This window comes from Anas acuta, chromosome 8 (genome assembly GCF_963932015.1).
Source record: "Anas acuta chromosome 8, bAnaAcu1.1, whole genome shotgun sequence".
NCBI classification, from domain to species: Eukaryota; Metazoa; Chordata; class Aves; order Anseriformes; family Anatidae; genus Anas; species Anas acuta.
In genome coordinates, this window is record NC_088986.1 from 11,542,315 (window position 1) to 11,560,194 (window position 17,880).

Genomic DNA, 17,880 nt, shown 5'->3' on the forward strand with positions numbered 1-17,880 from the left:
TGGAGAGAAGGGAGGGAGCCCTCAGCAACACCTGGCAAAGTTAATTCGGTCTTCTGGAGCAGAGATCAACCTCTAAAGATCTCTTCCAACCCTGCTTTTATGTTGCTTCTCCCCTGGGACATCACACAGCACAGCTGGCAGAGGGGACAGTGGCTTCTTCCCTCCCCGGCCCAAATCCCCTCCCAGCACAAGCTGAGCTCCCACAGGGAGGAGAAACAAGGCTGGTGGGGGGCTCGGGGTGCCCGTCCCATCCCATCCCACTCTCACCTGCAGAGCTCAGCTCCTCCACGTCGGTGGCAGCCAGGGGGCAGGAGGCCTCCAGGCAGAGCGGGGCGGGCAGCACCAGGAACTCCATGACGGCGTCGCAGAGAGCGTGGCGCAGGGCCCCGCGCAGCTTCTCCGACAGCTGCAGCAGGCTGATGTTGCCCTTCTCCCAGATGTCCAGGCGCACCAGCACGCAGGGCTCTGCTGGGGAGAGGCAGCCCTGCATGGCTCTGCACCCCCAACCTTCGGAGGCGCCCCGGGGGATGCAGAGGCAGCAGGGAATCAGCAATTTTCACTGCCTACCTGAAGGCAGGGTGCTGGCCTCAGGCTGGTGCTTGCTGACAGCAGTGAGGCTTTCAAAGTCAGCTTCCTGCAGCAGGCCCACGATGGGTGAGGAAGCAGCCGTCCTCAGGGGGTCGGGCCTCTCCCCGTGGGGCAGCACCATGGGGCTGCCGTTCTCATCCACAAACGTCAGGGCAATGCAGGCGATCCCTGTGGGGAGAGCCCCAGACAGCCCCTGTCACCCTAAGGGGCACGGTGGCCACCCCACGCCTGCCCATCAGGGCTTGGGATTGTCCTCTGACCACTTGGGTTTCACAGTGCCACGGGTGCACACAGCAGAGCCCACGGGAAGGGAAGCAGCCAGGGGAGAGGTAACCAGCTGTGTTCATCGGGAGGCAGGGCAAGAAGCACGCTGCTTGGCACTGGGTGTCCCCGTCACCCCGAGAATCTCCCTCCTGCATCCCTCTGGGATGGGGCTCACTGTCCCTGTCCTCCCAAGGGACAGAGTACAGACAGAGCCCAGATATTCTCCAACAGCCCCCTCTGGGCTCACAGGACACTGACTCCCTGCAGAGGAACACTACACACAACACCTTGTTGCAGGTTATGCTCAGGGCCTGCTTCCCACTGCACATGCCTGCAGACAGGGTGCCTTCCCCACACATCAGCACAGCTGGGGGACAAAACAAACCAGGAGCTCACCCCCCACAGCCCATCTCCTGGCCAGGACACCAGGGGAACAGCAGTGGGGATGGAGCTGTAAGGTCAAAAGTCCTCCAAGCTAACTGAGCCAGCACTTGGGGAACTGGATGGCAAAGCTGCCCCGAGGCATGGATGGCAGGGTGTGCAGGGTGGGTGTTGTCACAGCCCTAGCAGCCCGTGCCCAGGTCTAACCAGCCAAACAACCTGGCTTCCATCCTGCCTAATTAAATGTAAACTCCTCAGCACCCTTTCCTCCAAGACATGCCAGGCGCAAGGGAGAGGGCTCTGAGATAGAGAGCGCTGCTCCTGAAAGAGGGAGCTGGGCATTCAGGTAAGAGTGCAGCATCCCTGCATTCAGGCTGAGGAAATCTTAATCTATAAGCCGTTGGCAGAAGAATACAGAAGCTGCCTTATCTCACAGGTGCTCTGCACCAGACTCTGACATCTCTCTCCCCTAGCCAGGCACAGGAACAACCCTTTATCCAGCAAACAATGGAGAAGTTTATCATTTCCTAAATATCAAAGCAAGAGGAAACCAGGACTTCACCCAGTCCCATCCCCCTTTGGAGCCTCGCTCAAGACCCTCCTGCCTCACGTGGCCTCTTGCTGCAGCAGGGCAGCTCTCTGGGATTTAGGTGTCAGTAAGTCTCTGGCAGGCCTCCAGACCACAGCCCTTCCTGGAGCTCCACTCCGCTTCAGTCCACCTGAAGCGAGGAGGTAACGGCTGAGCACAACGTCCCACGTCCTCCTCATGCTAGGACACGTGTTCCAGAGAGGGGGGACCCACAGCAGTGCTTTCAAGCGGGCCAGGTCAGCAGCCACAGGAGCAGATGCTTGTTTGCACGTGCTCCCGAGAGGAGCTGGTTTGCCAAGCAAGCGCCAAGCACCGCAGCAGGCTCAGTCCCTTGGGGCACAGCCGATGGCTGCTGCTGCCCTGCCAGCAGGGAACAAGGCTGCCAGTTCTGTCACAGGAGCACGGAGAAGCAGCAATGCAACAGGTAAGAAACAGCCCTGACAGGGTGGACACAGCCTGAGCTATGTAGCTATGGGAAGAGGTAAGTTGGCGAGGGCTGCCAAAAACCTTCCTGCCCAGAGCCTTGGAGCTTGGCTATGCATTCATCCATCGCGCCCTGTGAAGATGTTGGGGTGCAAGTGACCTGCAAGCTCCCAGCTATGAAGGGCTCTCTAAGCCCCCTCCAACTCAGGCTCCCTGAAGGACAAAGTACACACCTAGAGGTGCCCGGTCACTCCAGCCCTTCGGTGTGCAAGGCAGCCCCCAGCCCAGGCACAGGGAGCGTGATGGTGCCAAGCCCTGAGGCTTGGGACTGCAACTGGAAGACTACAATCCCTGTCCTCAGGGATGAGATGGCCATTTAGACCTGCAGGGAAAAGGGCTGTAGAACTTTGAAGCTCACTGCCTGCAAGCAGGTTGTTTGCTCATTTGTTCTGTTTGCTCATTTATTCTGTTTGCTCATTTACCCAGCCAGCAAGAAAAAGGTGACTCAACTGGATGGACACACACACAGACACACAGAGGAGTCAGAGCTGAAGCCACAGCACGAGGGGAACAAGAACAGCAGGGACCAGAGGGACCAGAGGGACCAGGGATCTGCACGAGAGGGGAAACTAGAGTAGTACTTGGAGCCAGAGGTGCTACCTTGGAAGTGGGAGAGTGGAAAGAGGTGCTGCACAAGGTCCGACATGGTACCTACACAACAGAAGAACATTCAGACTGTGCACAAGGGACACAACAAGACTCACGATGGCCGGGTAACAGACCACATGGCCTTGGCACAACATGACACGACAGCGTGCTGCAGGATTAGCCCTATCCAATCCTTCCTCCAGCAGTCCACAGAAAAGAGCAAAGGCATTGCCCCCACAGCTGTGCCCCAGGCTATGTCTTGCCCCACAGCAGCTGCAATCTAGAGCTGCTTCATACAGCAATGGGAAGAGCTTAGCAAGTTGCTCTGGGGGACTCCTTAGTTCCGTTCTATCATCCATGCAGTTCTGCAGTCTCCCAAGCACACGCCCTGCACATCCCTTAGCCACTGCTCTGACACTGGCCCTCCTCAGTCATTCAGATCTCTCCAACATGGGAAGTCGCTCCCCAATGCACAGCCCCACACCCTCCTTCAAAAAAAAAAAAAAAAAAGAGTTGAGCACAGTACCTTTGCCACCAGTGCCTTGGCCACCCGGCTTGTTGTACAGGTAGAGATCCTGGTCAGGGACACTGCCACTGTGGTTGAAGTAGTGCTAAGGGGCACAAGAAAGAAAAAAGTGAGAGATGAGAGAACCTCCACTGACTGGAAGCAGAGGTCCACATGTGCAGAGCTCATTCCCCAGTATGTAGCAGGCAGTCCATACCTACTTAAAAACCACTTAGCAGCGGAGTCTTGGCAAGTGTTTGGCAGAAGGACCCTCCTACAGCTCCATGCAGTGTTACAAAGCACTGCACATCTGGCCTCACCTTCTATTCTTGCTATGGCCATGCTGAAGGAGTGGGTAGCTGCTCCCAAACTTTTATTAACCCCAATGTTTCAGTCTTTAGAGCTTGGCTGCGCAATGTACCAAGCTCAACTTTGCAAGTAGGTCTCTTCTCATGCTCCTGGGAGAAGACTAAAGCTCATAAAGCATGAGCTTTATGGCTGCTACGTTTTGCACAGCAAGCGACCACTTGAGACAAAGCGAGGCCTGTCTGGGTTTACACCAAGCCACACAGGATCTGCTTGCTGCCCTGCACAACTCCTCCAGACTTTACTATTCAGTGTCAATTCCTCCCTAACAACACACGGCAGAGCTGGGAACACAGCAGCTGAGCTGCCCCAGCAAGCACCCCCCAGCAGCAGGTGGCAGCTGGGCAGACAATCACTCTCCTCACCTTGAAGTGGTGCTCCACGTTGCTGTCCGTGTACTTCGGGGTGTGCAGGAAGATGAGCAGGTTCTGGCGCAGGTAGTAGGCCACTGCATGCAGCCAAGGCAGAGCTGAAGGTGGCAGCACAAACTGCAGGACTTCTGTGGGTGGCGTCCCAGGGGGCTGGATAAACTGCAGAAAGAAGGCTTTAAAACTTAGCTGAGTCTAGCAGGATGCCCTGGGGCACTGATATGCATCTGAATGACAACAGCTGGGTGCACAAAGGGAGAGCACAGTGTGCAGAGCCCAGACAGCACCCTGAGACAGACATGGGGCCAATGTGTATCCACAGGGAGGCCCTGCCATGCTGGGAACCCCAGCAGGGGTGATCCCACCAACTACCCTGGCACTCACACAGTGTGTATGTCTGCGAATGCCAGACTAAGCAACCACTGGAGCTGGGATGGGATGCAGCAGACTGCCCTGGCCTTCTCTGCCCTGGGGCAGAGAAGGGCTGAGATGGGTCAAAAAGAAGGAAAAGAGTGATGTGCGACAGGATGAGCAGAGCTGTTATCCTGGTACGTACCTCAACATCTGCTGGGGTCAATTTGCAGTTCCGCACCAGCATCACAGTGATGATATCCAGGGTGGCCTCATCCAGGCGCCTGCGCAGCACTTTCACCAACTCATCTGTGATCTCGGGCCCTAACAAGGAAGCAGAGGCACAAGCAACTTTTTCACTTCATCTGGTTATGACCACAACCATCTCCCTATACCTGTCCAGAATGCACCACCCTCACAAACACTTCTCACAGGAAACATGTCTTTCCCCACCATCAACTTCTTCAGACATCATTGTCCACCTGCTCTTGACCACAAAAGACTGCTGACAAAGTAAAGGCAAATGTACTTCTGCACAGGGAAAGCTGGCACAAACCACCTGGTCTGCAAGAGGTCTTATCACGGGCTCTGGGTCCTTTCCTCACATTTCCACCCAGGCAGAAAGGGGAGCTGCTTGCTCAGGAGGGACATACTCCCTTTGTTGTTCAAGCAAAGAGGTCAACAAGTGAAGCTTCATTCCTCTGCTTTGCAGCAGTACAGTTTATCTGCTGCCTGTTTTTGTAATGCTTACCTGCTGGGGCAACTCCATGGACCATCAGCTGGATGTGCCTGTCTACCTGTCCCACTGGGCGAGCAGAATCCACACTACGGCATGAGGCTGTGTCCAGAGAGGAACGAGAGCCCTGGAAAGGCAAAAAAAAAAAAAAACAAAAAAAAAAAACAAAAACAAACAAACAAACAACAAAAAACAGATGCATGAAAGCAGTTCCCATGTGAATCCCAGAACCAGTACCAGCCATACCTGTCAGCAAGGTCAGGCAGAAGCCCCTACTGCTGCCACACACACACCCGCAATATAAGTTTTACCCTACATAAAATCCAGGTAGCTGGAACTACCAAGTTCCCCCTTTTCCCCAAACACCCATCTTCCTCTACTCCACACATGCACTCTGTGACCAAAACCCACGTGCAGTTGCAGAGAGCAGCACTCACTGTTAGATCCTCAGTGTAGATGGGCTCCTGACTGCGTGTCAGTGCCAGGGAGCGAGATGCTGGATTACCGGTGCTCTCTGCTTCCCACACCTTCCCGCTGTACGTGGTTTCAGTCAGCCTGAATATAGGAGGAAGACATGTCAGCCTCCCTTCCCAAGAATGGCAGCATCATACCAGAAGATATATATCCTCCTTACTCTCCCCCGAGGACTTCCCAGGAATCAGTCCTTACAGCACAGAGCTTGTACAAAAATGGGTCTGTTTCCCTCACGTAACAACACTTTTCCTTCCAGGTAAAGATTTAGTGCAGGAGGAGCAGCAGGGGTCTGGTTTGACATGACTCTGATTCATCAGAAACCAGACATTTGCTGCCTGGGTCACAGCAGGGTCCCTGAGGCTGGGTAGACACTTCCTGCCCCAATGAGCTCTCAGCCGGGTGCAATATGTAGCAGGGCAGGGTCACGCCAACACGTCAAGCTGACTCTTACCTGAGGTAGAAGACAGATTTAGTGGCACGCTCCTGGTAGACAAACATATTCTTCCTGTTCACCACAGAGAAGGCGTTGAGCACCGACCGAAGCGCCTGGATAGCTGTGGGCAACGTGGGACGTTAGCTACCCCACACCCCCTCCTGTCGTGCCAGTCCAGCCAGAAGCCAGACTCCTGACACACACAGTGAGGAGGAACCTGGGTGGTACACACCTCGCGAGACCCCCATGTTGGGGCCCATCTTGAGGCGTGAATGCACGTGGATGAGCGTGCTCCACACCACGTCACAAGCGAAGTGCCCTGGCATGAACTGCATGGTGGCAGCCAGGTAGTCCCGGGGCTGGTAGCTCTCCTCTACCGAGTAATCTGCAAAGAAAATAGCACGTCCTTGGGGCCATCACACAATGGTGTTTGTTTTTTTGTTGTTGTTGTTTGATTTTGTTTTTAAATCAGCTGCACTGCTGCTGAGGCAGAGCCAAAAGGAGTATTCGTACCATCTGTGGGCAAGACACGCTGCCTGTAGGGAGTTTCACTCTTCCAAATGTCCTCCTCGCTCTCTGCCACCAGCAACGAGTTGCATATGTGGCTGTCGTGCAGGTCTTGCAGCAGCAAGCGCTGTAACAGATGAGAAAAGACAAGTCCTGTTGTTTCCACAGCCACACAAGACAGCAACGGGGAAGGCCTAGGGCCAGACAGAGTCCCTTTTCCTTTGACCCCCAAGCTGGGACTCCACCTGCTGAACTGGCTCCCACGCCCTGCTCAGAGCTGGGCCCGGACCAGCCAAACTCCAGAGGTCCCTTCTCATCTAAGCCATCTAATGACTGGCAGCTCTACCGCTGTCCTCTGCAATTTGTTACCTGATTGACAACCCTGCAGATTTCACTGATCTTCTTCACCACCATCTGGTTGAGACTCTGGCACTCCCCTGGCTGCTCTTCTTCTGTCTCTGCTGCCTTCTCCACACTCAGGCTGCTTTACAGGGAAGGGGAGAGAGGGGTCAGTAGGGCACCTGGACAGTGCCCATCTGTGTGTGCAGAAAGGATGGTGGCTTTCCCCACACAGAGCACCAGTCTAGTCCTGCAGCTCCCCACCCACACAGGGCAGGAAGGAGATCCTGCCCACAGAGATGAGCGAGCAACAATGAGGCCAGACAGCAGGACCCTCCTTACCGTGTGTGGTAATAGACTTCCACTCGGTCCTGCTCAATTTTTATGATGAGCCAGAAGTCCGGCATGAGGGGACACCTGGGTTCCTGGTCGCTCATTAACGCCTCCTCGTACTCCGAGTCACTGCTCCCCCCATCGTAACCTGCAACGCATCCACACTTCAGTCCCAGGCCACTGGGAAGAGCAAACTCTGGGAGGTTAAAGCCATTCCCAAGCCCTGTCCTCAGGGCTCAGCCCAGCCCAGACACACAGCCCCGTGCCCTCTGCTACCACTTCACCGCCAGAGCCTGGCTGCACGCTGCTGCTGTCAGCACCAAACTCACCCAGGTGGTCAGAGTCCATGCTGCCCTGGCTTGACACAAGGCTCTGCACGCGGCTGGGACGCTGCTTGCTGGAGCCTGCAAAGGGAGGAGGAGCTGATGAAAGCACCCGCTAAGCCCCTTCACATGCTCCACATGTTAGAGAAGTGCTACGGGCAGGCAGTGCTGGGAACAGGCCTCAGGCAGCCATCACTGGTAACACCAGGAATTTCATGTCATTATGGCTATCAGTGCAGCAGCACAGACTACCCCAGGTAACATTAAACAGCAAATTGTCTGCACCCCGGCAAGGGAAGGGGAGACGAGTAGCCCTGAGTGCTGATTCTGGTGTTTGGGGACTGGAACAGGAATAACAGATGTGTTTCATGCACTACAGCCAAAATTGGGCCCTTCCCTTAAAAGCTTCCAAGGCTGAGGTACACCCTGCCCACATTTGCAGCTCCTACCTTCCCTGCCCTGTGTTACAGACTCAACTAGGCTTGCTGCAGATGGTGTCACTAACGGTGATTTCTCACTGTTGCCCTTTTCAGAAGACGAGGACGGCAGGGACTGTATGGTTGTCTCTAGAGCTGTCTCCTCCAGGGAGTCATGGCCAGGTGCTCTGCTCTGCTCAAGGCTCAGTGCTTCTCCTGGGACCTGCACACAAGCCAAAGTTGCAAAAAAAATGACCAGAAAAACAGGCACAAAACCCAACCACACCCCTGCACATCACCCTCCTGCATCCCTCCGCCTTCAGTTAGCAGAAGGTCCCACACTGTCCCACCACCAGACCACCTTAGTGTCCCTCACCTCATCCTGCACGTGGCTGCCCCCACCTACAGGGTTTCCAGCTTCTGGCACAACGCGCATCTCACTCTCTGGCCACCCCCAGAGACCCTGGGCTTCTTCTGGGAGGGCACAGCTTGCATGGTGCAGCGCAGAGCTCTCTGCCTCTGCCTCACTGCTCCCCTCCCGGCCTGCCTGGCCCAGGGCTGTCCTGGTGCTCCCTCCAGTTTGCTGCTGCACGCACGGTGTCCCTGCAGGGTTTGGGGCTGCCCGTCTGGAGTGCAGGCGGCTGATGGAGATGTAGTGGTAGTCACTGCCTTCTGCATTCAGCACGTAGCCTGGTAGAGCCATTCTTCTGAACTCCTGCAACACAGGGAAGAATAAGCATCCCGCTAACTATGGGGAGGACGCTGCCTCAGGGCCCCCTCTTTACCTCCTTGAACTTCTCCAGCGAGTGCTCGGGTCCAAAGACGAACTGGAGCAGCACCACCTCGCTGTGGCAGCTGGGCCGCCCCTTGGAGTTGTAGATGTGGGTGGCCACGCGGTGCAGGATGGAGGTGCTGATGACCTGCGAGTGGCGCAGCGCAGACACGATCTCATCGTCCAGAAGCCAGCGAATCTGAGCAGAGCAGGGACACAGAGCAGCCTAAGTCACCTCCAGCTGCAAGGCTGCCCCCGTTTTCACCCAAGTCCCACCATTATTCATTTCCTTCTTACTGTACCTAAGAAAAGGGTTCTGGAAGAGAGGTCCCCCTGTCCCACCCCAACTGGAGTAAAGATTTTACACGTTTTTGGGCAGCACAAGGCCAACAGACTGTGTGATACAAGCAAAGTCACTTCGGCTGACAGAGGCTACAGCCTGGAGCAGGCTAGGAAGCGTGGAGCAGCAGCTGTGTGCTGTGGCAAATTGCTCCAGTTAGAAGCAAGCAACGGGCAAGGCTGCCTCACCTCATTCATAGTGGCTTCAATCGCCTGCCTGTGCACTCCAGGGAGGTTGGAAAGTGCAGGGTGCCTAGGGAATAGCACAAGAATAATCTGTCAGTTGTTCTCATTCATGCAGCCACCACAGCGCAGCTCCTAAGCAGCAAAAGGAGCCCACAAAAAGCTGCAGCACCATACCTCTCATCTCCAGTAGACGGGAGCCGGTCCAAGTTGTGCATGATATCCTCATCTGACCGGAAAGAGGATGGCTGCCCAGGAGAGCGGGTGAAGGACACGCTGCTCTCTGAGGTGCATCTGCCACAGGAGAGAGAGCGGGCTGAGCATCAGCTTCTGAGCCAGAGAGGATAAACAGACAGTCTCCAGAGGAAAAAGAAAGGATCCCTCTAAAAGGCGAGCCTATCCTGGAAAAACCTTAGTTTTCTAAGGGCTGTGGCAGGCTCTGTGAGGAAGATAATTCCCAGTCTCAGTACAGAGAGAGGACCTGAAACTGTCTTGCTGGGAAGGGCAGGCAGAGGACGGGTAAAGGCTGGGCCTCTCCCCACCTACCTGTTGTGCAGGATGTCTGTATTCACAACTTCTATCTCCAGGGGTAGCGTCAGCACAAAGATGTCCAGTGTCACACACAGGTCCCCCAGATCAATCGTGTTCAAGCCCTGGCAGCTTTCCAGACAGCCCAGAACTTCCCCTGAGGAGAGATCCCAGATGAAGGGGATCACACAACACACAGCTCTGCTTGCACACACACACAGCCTGCTGGCAAGTAGAGAGACTGCAAGTGGTGGCTATTGTCCCACACCTGGACAGGCTCAAGAATATCACCATCCTCCATGATAATTCCATAATTAAACCCACAGCAAGTGGGAGACCTGGTGAGAATGCCTCTCTCTGATGCTAGGAGACCGTGGGGGCTCCAGTACAGGGAGGGCTAGTACACAGAGTGCTGTTAAGCACACAGCATGTTTGTTCCAGGGGTGCTCCCCCAGCTGGGACTCCACAGATGCCCTGCTGCCCTGTAACTTCACAGCAAGGCTTGTGCTTACCTAGACAGGTTGGTAGGGATTGCACAGGCATGGAGCTGTGCTGGCTGCGCAGCTTCACGGAGCAGGTGAGGTGCACAAAGAGCGGGGGCATCTCCTGCTCCAGGAACTCTTGCTCGTTGAGCGAGTCCCCTCCCAGCACGCTGAAGGAGTCGTCATCCTGGTTCACTGTGTTGGAATCTGAGAGCGAATCTGTGTCGGGGAACTCATGCTCCAGCTTCTCACGGTACTCCACCTCCAGCTCTGGGTCACTCTCTGTGGCAATGCAGCACCCAGACACAGCTCCTGTTGACACAGGATCCCTGTTAGCAAACAGACCCCACCAGATGCAGCCAAGCTCTGACATCACCACAGTGAGGTATCTTCTTCTGTCCAGGACAGACCAAGCAAGTTTTACCTTCTTCAGCTGCCAGTTCTGCCTCTGATCCCTCCATTTCCTCACTGCCTTTCCTGTCTGTCTGATCCCGGGATGCCTCTTCCTGGGGGGAGAGGAGAAGGGCAGGTACTAGAACCGTGCCAGGCAGCAAAGCAAGCTGTTGATGCCCTCCAAGGGCTCAGTCTGCCAAGGAGTCCACCAGCCCAAAATCCAGATCTGATGACAAGTAAAGCTACTTCGCTCCACAAAGACTAGGTGCCTGCCAGGGCAGCACCATGCCTACCTCTTTCTTGGCTGATGGTGGGCAGTAGAAGAAATAGTGAGGATTTGATGGCACTGGCTTGAAATGTAAACTTCCAATTTCCAGGAATTTTTCCTAAAAGAGAAATCCCAAACATGAGGCAGACATTTCACTCCACTGTCCTGTGGGAGCCAAGCCAAGCTCCCATGTTCCTTACCTGGATAATTTTATGCAAGTCAGGGTGTGCCTGGCAGGGCTGTCCAATTTCAAGCAGTGAAAGGGGAAACTCTGAACAGCAACTGGTGCCCACACTACTCTTTGGCTCTTCTGTAGGGCTAGCAACGTTATGGGAGTCCTGCTCACTGTAGTCCTCCATTTCCGCACTGAAAGGATTGCAGACAGGTCAGACAGGCAAGTCAAGAAGCAGTAGTTATATGTATTATCTACCCAGCAAGCATCCCACCTCACAGTTCCCCACACCTCATCTGTGTAAACACGAGGTGACTTGTATGTCCCCACAGTCCCCACCCATGTAGCCCCAGAAGCCCTCCTCCCACCCACGAACCCAGATAAGCACCGAGACTGTCTGAAGCCAGGCCAGAGGCAGCCTAACCACACCAGTCCTGTGGTCACTTACTCTGCAGCACGCTATCCCCTCCCTGGGAAACAAAGACAAGTGGCCGAGTATAAGATCAGCCTGGAGCAGTGTGAATTCCCAAAACCCAGTTCAAGGCGTTTCACAGCAAATATTGCCATGCCAGCATTCCTGATGTCTTGGCAGCACAGAGAGCACAAAGCTCAGGCCCACACACACACATCGGCTCTGTGACAGAATCAGTCCCTACAACTCAGAGAAACTGATCCGGGGAGTGCAATGAAGGTTGGTCAGGGTACTGCCAGGTGCCCAAAGTAATACAGATGGCAGATCACAAGCTATACGTCCTTCAGAAATGTTTATTATAAATCACCAATCCCAACTCAGATTGTGTTTTTTATAAACCAAGAAAAGTTCCCACAGCTTCTCTCTGTGAAAGTTGCACTTGATGAAGTGACCGCACTATCCAAACAGTGAGTGTTCTTCAAAAACAGAGCCTCATCTCGCTCACTTACAACGTGAGGAGAAATAGGGTTGGGGATTCCCAACAAGTTCTAGTGAACTCACATGAAGGAACCAAGGATAGCCAAGAGCAAACAGAGGATGAAGAACTTAGAATGTTTCTTCAGCACACAGCATAGTAAGGCAGAGTATTTCTCCCTCCTTAGGTTTCCAGAGGCAACACAAACCTCAGAAATATCCTAGCAGGACAGACGTTTACGATCAAATGGTAAAGCTTGATGTCACCTGTCCTGTTCATCAGAGTCAACAGCAAATCTCTAATGAGTCAGGCAGCAGGAGACACATGCTCCAGAAACAACATATCTGAGAGTGTTACTTGCAGGCAAACTGCCCTTCAGCCCAGGCCAGCTGGGACTTACAAGCTAAGACTACAAGAGACAGGTAGAAGATGCACGTCACCAGAGATCATAAAAACAAGAAGGTCCTGGTAGACACCATACTAGGTGCATATTCCAGTGGAAATATCTTTCCCTACACACATCTCTTAACACCTGCCCTACGACATTCTTCCTAGAAGCAGCAGCAGCAGATCCTTGATCTGTCCCAGCCCAGCGTTCAGAACACAAGCAAGGCCAAGGTGGGCCCCTACCTGGATTCAGAGACCAAGACACCCCGCTCCCTAGAGCTCTGCTCCTCCTCTTGTTCTACGCTGCCCACTTGGAAACTGGCCGTCTTGGGGTGCATACGGAAGTGTTGGTGGCTCTCTCGGAAGGAGCGGACGTGGCTGCACACTGTCAGCAGGAAGTTGGTGATGTCGATCTCCTGGAGCAGCTCCTCGCAGTAGTCCATGGCTGTGAGCAGGTCCTGGGAACTGATGCTGTGTGACTGCTGAAGGCTCTTGAACAGCCCTATGGATCAAACACAGCTCTTGAGCCCACTGAAAGGATGTGAGGCCATGAGAATCATGCAATAGGCACATTCTGGGGAGCAAAGACCAGGCTTTCACCAAGTGCCAGCACAGAGCTGCTGTCAATGCAGTCAGTGCTGGGAGACAAGACTCAGTCAGGATGTCTAACACTGTGCGTTAGCTTGGCCTTGGCCATGCCAAGAGCAGCCTAGGGATCTCTCACCCTGAAGGTGAGAGAAAAAGCCCAAGAAGGAATCCCACCACCACAGCCCTGCACAGCTCCAGGAACAGCCTGTGCAAGGCCCACGGGGAATATACTGAGGTAGCTTTAAATCCTTCCTGGTGAGAGAGCTGTCCCACAACATCTCCCTTTTTCCTCGGGGTAACACCACAGGAAAAATAAGACATTGCTTTCTTAGAGACCCAGGGCCCAGCCCCAACGCTGCCTCAAAGCCCATCATGCTACTCCTCACCTTTCACGTAGCACTGGTGGGAGTGTTCCTGCAGCAGTGTGCAGTAACTCACCAGCTCCTTATGCTTGTGGTCTAACCAAGCAGCAGCAGGAGGACGCTCCAGAGACTGGGACCTGGGAAAAAAGGAGCCACAGAAGCCTTCAGCACCTGTAAAGCATGTTTTAGACTGTAAATGGCTCTGGTGCCAGTAAAGCAGAGCCATAACACGTGCACAGGCAGTGGCTGCTCTAAGGTAGATAAGCCAAGCCAAAAGAAGAAGGCAGGGCTAGAGCCAGCCTCCTGTCAGGGGCACTCCTGACAAGAGATGCAGCTCTGCCCTCTGTCTAGGAGCCAAGCAGGGTTGGCATTACCTGAAAAAGATGTCCCGGGGAGGACGATGTGTCCGTGGGCTGACAAGCTGCTCCCGTAACAACTCCAGAGAGCAGCTGTAGATATAAATGGGGCAGCGAAATCTGCGACACTCGCCTAGCTCATTTTGTGAGTTCTGGCGACAGAAGGAGATGTGGACATCTCTCCGTGAGGGGCCACCCTGTTCTCCAGTGTCACGGCTCACTTCTGCAAGAGAAAGAATCCTGAGACAAAGGCCTTTGATGTGCTCCTCATTCCTGGCCTGCAAGGTCATGGCTCCCCCAGCAGCATCCACAGGCAGGTATTGGTTTTACAAGCTTCTCACCATGCAAACCCCCAGCCAGCACCCAACCACTCAGCGCAGTGCCTCGGCCACACTGATGTCCTTCCTAGGCAGCTGTGACCTGTCACCTCCGTCACCACCTCCTGCAGCAGCACAACCCGCCAACCCCAGCGCAGACCTGGCTGACTACACCAGGGGCTGATCACCCAAATGTCACACACCAAGACACCACCTGTGCCCTGCTCCCTAAGGCAACACGCTGCTGGTAGTGCCAGCCTGGATCATAATGCGATAGTTGCTGACTTTCCTGTGCAAACCAGTGGCTGCCATTCCTAGCAGCCTCTATAAACCTGCAGCCTCCCGGCCCACAGGGAGCCAGCTTGGGCCATGCTCACTCGGCTCACGTTGCGCTCCTTCACTCTCCCATAAACAGCATGAAAGTTGGCTGAGGTGTTGCTGTGCCCCTTGTTCTGATCCTCACTATGCTGACTGCCAGGCAGGAGCTGACAGGCTGTAGTGGTGCATTATTCCTGCTACCCAACCTGCCCACCAGCAGGAACTGGGATGCTTGGGAATAGCCAAGGAAAGGCCTTGCCCTAATGTTAGCCGGGTGTAGTTGTGAGGGCAGTACCATGCGCTGGCGTTATGCTGAGGGTGGGTAATGGCACTGCAGCATCCCCTTCTTCAGGCTCAGCCCTGCCTCGCTCTGCAGGGACAGGTCTCAGGGTATCCTCTCCAGATCTACTCTCATCTTTTGGAGGTTTGTCCAATCCACACGCCATCAGCTTCTGCACATCTGGAAAAAAAAAAAACACACAACAATCCTCCTCTGTTCAGTGTGAGCAGCTTAACCCCTCCATGTACATCCCCAAGAGGGCAGAGGTTCCCACTGCCTGTGTTCCAAAGAGTTCCTCCTGCTGAGCCTACCAGCCCCAATGCCCAGAAGCAGGGACTCTCCCAAACCATCCCATCAGCAGTGAGCAGCACAAGGAGAGAACAAGACATTCATCACTTGGCACTGCTCTATCCTTGGCCATATAGCACAAGAACACTGGGTTTAGATTCTGCTGTTCTGTTTTCCCTCCGTCCTAGAAGAGCTGATTCTGCTTTTATTGTTTTCCCAAAGAGGTGCTTGGGACTGCTGGATCTTCTCCCTCCCCACAACAGGGGGCCTCACCTGAGAAGGTGGCTGGCAGGAAGGTCAGGAAGATGTGCTGCGGGTTGACCAGCTTCGCGTAGCATCGCCACTGCGGGGGAAAGGGCCCCGAAGCATCACTCAGGGTCGCATCATCCTCAGGCAGCTCTGCATTGCCAAGGCTCTGATGAAAGAGCAGAAGCCGGATAAGTTCACAGCACATGGCACGGCATACCCCAGGGCAAGGAGCAACCACACAGAGCAAGTTCCTCCACCACTGCTGGTTGGCACGGTGCTGAAATCACTCTGTGGCGAGTCCACGCAGCATTTTCGGAGCAGCCTGGCTCCAGGAAGCACAGTGCACACAGTCACGAGATGCTTAACTCCAACCAGCTTTGCTGGGGCTGGTTCTGACCTCAAGGCAATGATTGCCTATGGTTTCTGAGCTCCTTGCAGCGCAGCACCAGTGCTGCTCTAACAGGCTAGGCCCATGGTGAGTGCAACTGCCCACACGTCTACTGGATACCTGCTTGACTTCAGCCACAGGCTGCAGCTTAAACTGCTGCCACTTGTGGAGAAAACAGCAGCCTCTCAATGCTCTCAACCCATTTGCTAAATCTCCTCATCCTCAACAGCTGCTGCCTTGCCCCAGAGAGGACTCAGGGGAGGGAGAGCAGCATAACAGTACCTGCAGAGTACTCGTGGAGCCAGTCATATCCCTGGTGCCATTGCTGCCAACCAGATGATAGGATGCAGAAGCATCCTGCTGCTCCCCGGTCCCAGAGGCTTTCAAGGTTTCTTCTGGAATGGAGCAGAGAAACCAACCTTAGGAACACCAGCTGAGGAAAAGACTAGAAAGCAAGGCTCCTGAGACACCCCAGCCGCCAGCGTCCCTGCTGCCATGCTCCTGGCCCGTACCTCGGATCACGGGGAGAGTGAAGGGTGGTTGATGGCCATCACGGTCCCGCTGCAGCACCTGCTCCATGAAAGCCACGTGATCAGCATCAGCCATGGGGATCTCCCGATCACTGAGGTCATGCTGCAGGCAGCCATGGAAGAGGTTTAGTAGCATTTCATTGGGCACAAATGAAGAGTCCTTGGTCACCTCCTCATTCTCTGCTCCAAAACAGAACCACGGCAACTTCAGAGACAGCATCTCCACAGCCACCACCAGCCCAGGCTCCCAGGAAGCAGCCCCTTGCAAAGTGACACTTGCACACAGCCACAAGTTTCCCCCAGCACTCCTGCAGGGCTGCCTTGGAGGATGCAGAGATGCAGTGCCAGCCTCACGAGCTGCCCTGCCCTGACTCGCCATGCTACTGTAACTGTTCTGATGCCCAGGGAGAAGGACAAGATACCGCCACACAGAGCAACTGCCTAGCTTGGATGCTTCCAAAAGCAGCTCAACAAAAATGCCATCCCAAGAAAGCAATGTACCTGCACAGCCCTCAGGCTACAAAGCTGGGAAGAACAGAAGAGGCACAGCAGCCCCCCCAGCTGCTTCCCAGGGAGACAAGCACACACAGTGGGGTGCCCAAAGCCAGGCAGGGAGGACAGGAGAAGGCAGGCAGTGAAGAGGCACTTACCTTTTGTCAGCATCAGGAAGAACATTTCGACCTGCTGGCACCTGGGCAACAGCTTCATGAGGTTGAACTGGAACGGGATCTCATGCACTCGGAAACCAGCCCCCATGTCCGGATCTAGAAGAAGAATTGGGAACACGACATTCCTCGTGGCATCACAGAGTCCTGCCCCCCAGGGCACCTGCACGTGCACGGTGCCAGCCCCAAACACAGCACACGAGCACAAGTGACAGCGAAGAGCAACACTGCCCCAACTCCTCCGGCTTGGGAGGGCAGAGGAATACAAAGAATGAGTGTGGGGGAAGATCAAAGCCTGCTGGAGCCTGGTTGTGAGGTACCTGCGGAGAGGTACTTCCCTCTTGGAGTCCCCTGGGCTTAGTGCCATCTTCATACAAGGATGGATGGGAAACCACGAGGCCCTACGCAGCCCAGGCCGCCTGCAGCAGAGCCAGGCCCACAAAGAACCACACTTTAGTGTCACAGGAAACACTGCTGGAGGCCAACGGCCACGCTAGGAGCCAGAGGCAGCCTCTGATGCCAGAGATGCCATGGACGAGGACACCTCTCTCTTCCCCCCAGCTCCTGTGAGCCATCTCCCACCCAGCAGGCTCTGCACACCCCTGCAGACATTTCCTGTGCTTACTCAGGAAGGAGTCTCTGACTCTCCATGCCCTGAGCTTGCCTGGCCCTCTCCTTCTCCCACGGGACCAGTGAAATGACCCAATGGGGCTCCTTCAGGTCCTGCCCCCCGACTTTGGGATGATGTTAGCTCCCTCAAAACCACTCAACACCTGTTGTGTTATCCACTGCAAGGCAAGCAAACGGAAGATCTAGGATGGGATAAACTAGTGACAAGAAGCTTAACTAGCAGCAACATTATGGCTAGATATTGAGGAAAAGCTTTAAAGCAAACACAGGGAGATACCAGAACAGATTGCCTGGCAAGAGTGAACCCCCTCCCACATTCCTGGATTTCTCAGTGAACTACGATAATCCTGTCAGATCAGAGTAGCACGATTCTACCCTGGAGGAAGAGGACAGACCAGACCTCCCAAAAGCTCTTTCCCTATTTTCATGTGATAATGGAACATTCACAGAGGGT

The 17,880-nt window shown here is 54.6% G+C and overlaps 1 protein-coding gene across 9 annotated transcripts in view; it reads right to left on the minus strand.

Moving 5' to 3' along the window:
• The window catches only part of SZT2 (SZT2 subunit of KICSTOR complex), a 55,765-nt gene that overhangs the window by 16,661 nt on the left and 21,224 nt on the right, over nucleotides 1-17,880 (minus strand). For 2 of the 9 annotated variants that reach the window (XM_068689772.1, XM_068689766.1), the window contains exons 21-51: nucleotides 16,782-16,895; nucleotides 16,114-16,314; nucleotides 15,884-15,996; nucleotides 15,238-15,379; nucleotides 14,692-14,856; nucleotides 13,780-13,984; nucleotides 13,430-13,542; nucleotides 12,699-12,957; nucleotides 11,210-11,375; nucleotides 11,035-11,127; nucleotides 10,773-10,854; nucleotides 10,379-10,660; nucleotides 9,885-10,023; nucleotides 9,516-9,632; nucleotides 9,345-9,408; nucleotides 8,830-9,015; nucleotides 8,421-8,759; nucleotides 8,078-8,267; nucleotides 7,635-7,709; nucleotides 7,315-7,453; nucleotides 7,003-7,117; nucleotides 6,640-6,760; nucleotides 6,359-6,511; nucleotides 6,145-6,247; nucleotides 5,657-5,774; nucleotides 5,235-5,346; nucleotides 4,689-4,807; nucleotides 4,130-4,294; nucleotides 3,420-3,504; nucleotides 568-756; nucleotides 268-465 (exon numbers count right to left, since the gene is read on the minus strand). In XM_068689772.1, the coding sequence (XP_068545873.1) occupies nucleotides 268-465; nucleotides 568-756; nucleotides 3,420-3,504; nucleotides 4,130-4,294; nucleotides 4,689-4,807; nucleotides 5,235-5,346; nucleotides 5,657-5,774; nucleotides 6,145-6,247; nucleotides 6,359-6,511; nucleotides 6,640-6,760; nucleotides 7,003-7,117; nucleotides 7,315-7,453; nucleotides 7,635-7,709; nucleotides 8,078-8,267; nucleotides 8,421-8,759; nucleotides 8,830-9,015; nucleotides 9,345-9,408; nucleotides 9,516-9,632; nucleotides 9,885-10,023; nucleotides 10,379-10,660; nucleotides 10,773-10,854; nucleotides 11,035-11,127; nucleotides 11,210-11,375; nucleotides 12,699-12,957; nucleotides 13,430-13,542; nucleotides 13,780-13,984; nucleotides 14,692-14,856; nucleotides 15,238-15,379; nucleotides 15,884-15,996; nucleotides 16,114-16,314; nucleotides 16,782-16,895 (4,662 nt within the window). Of the gene's footprint in view, nucleotides 1-267; nucleotides 469-567; nucleotides 757-3,419; nucleotides 3,505-4,129; nucleotides 4,295-4,688; nucleotides 4,808-5,234; nucleotides 5,347-5,656; nucleotides 5,775-6,144; nucleotides 6,248-6,358; nucleotides 6,512-6,639; nucleotides 6,761-7,002; nucleotides 7,118-7,314; nucleotides 7,454-7,634; nucleotides 7,710-8,077; nucleotides 8,268-8,420; nucleotides 8,760-8,829; nucleotides 9,016-9,344; nucleotides 9,409-9,515; nucleotides 9,633-9,884; nucleotides 10,024-10,378; nucleotides 10,661-10,772; nucleotides 10,855-11,034; nucleotides 11,128-11,209; nucleotides 11,376-12,698; nucleotides 12,958-13,429; nucleotides 13,543-13,779; nucleotides 13,985-14,691; nucleotides 14,857-15,237; nucleotides 15,380-15,883; nucleotides 15,997-16,113; nucleotides 16,315-16,781; nucleotides 16,896-17,880 lie in introns of all 9 variants that reach the window. The other 7 variants (XM_068689771.1, XM_068689763.1, XM_068689773.1 and 4 more) reach the window with 6 other exon arrangements.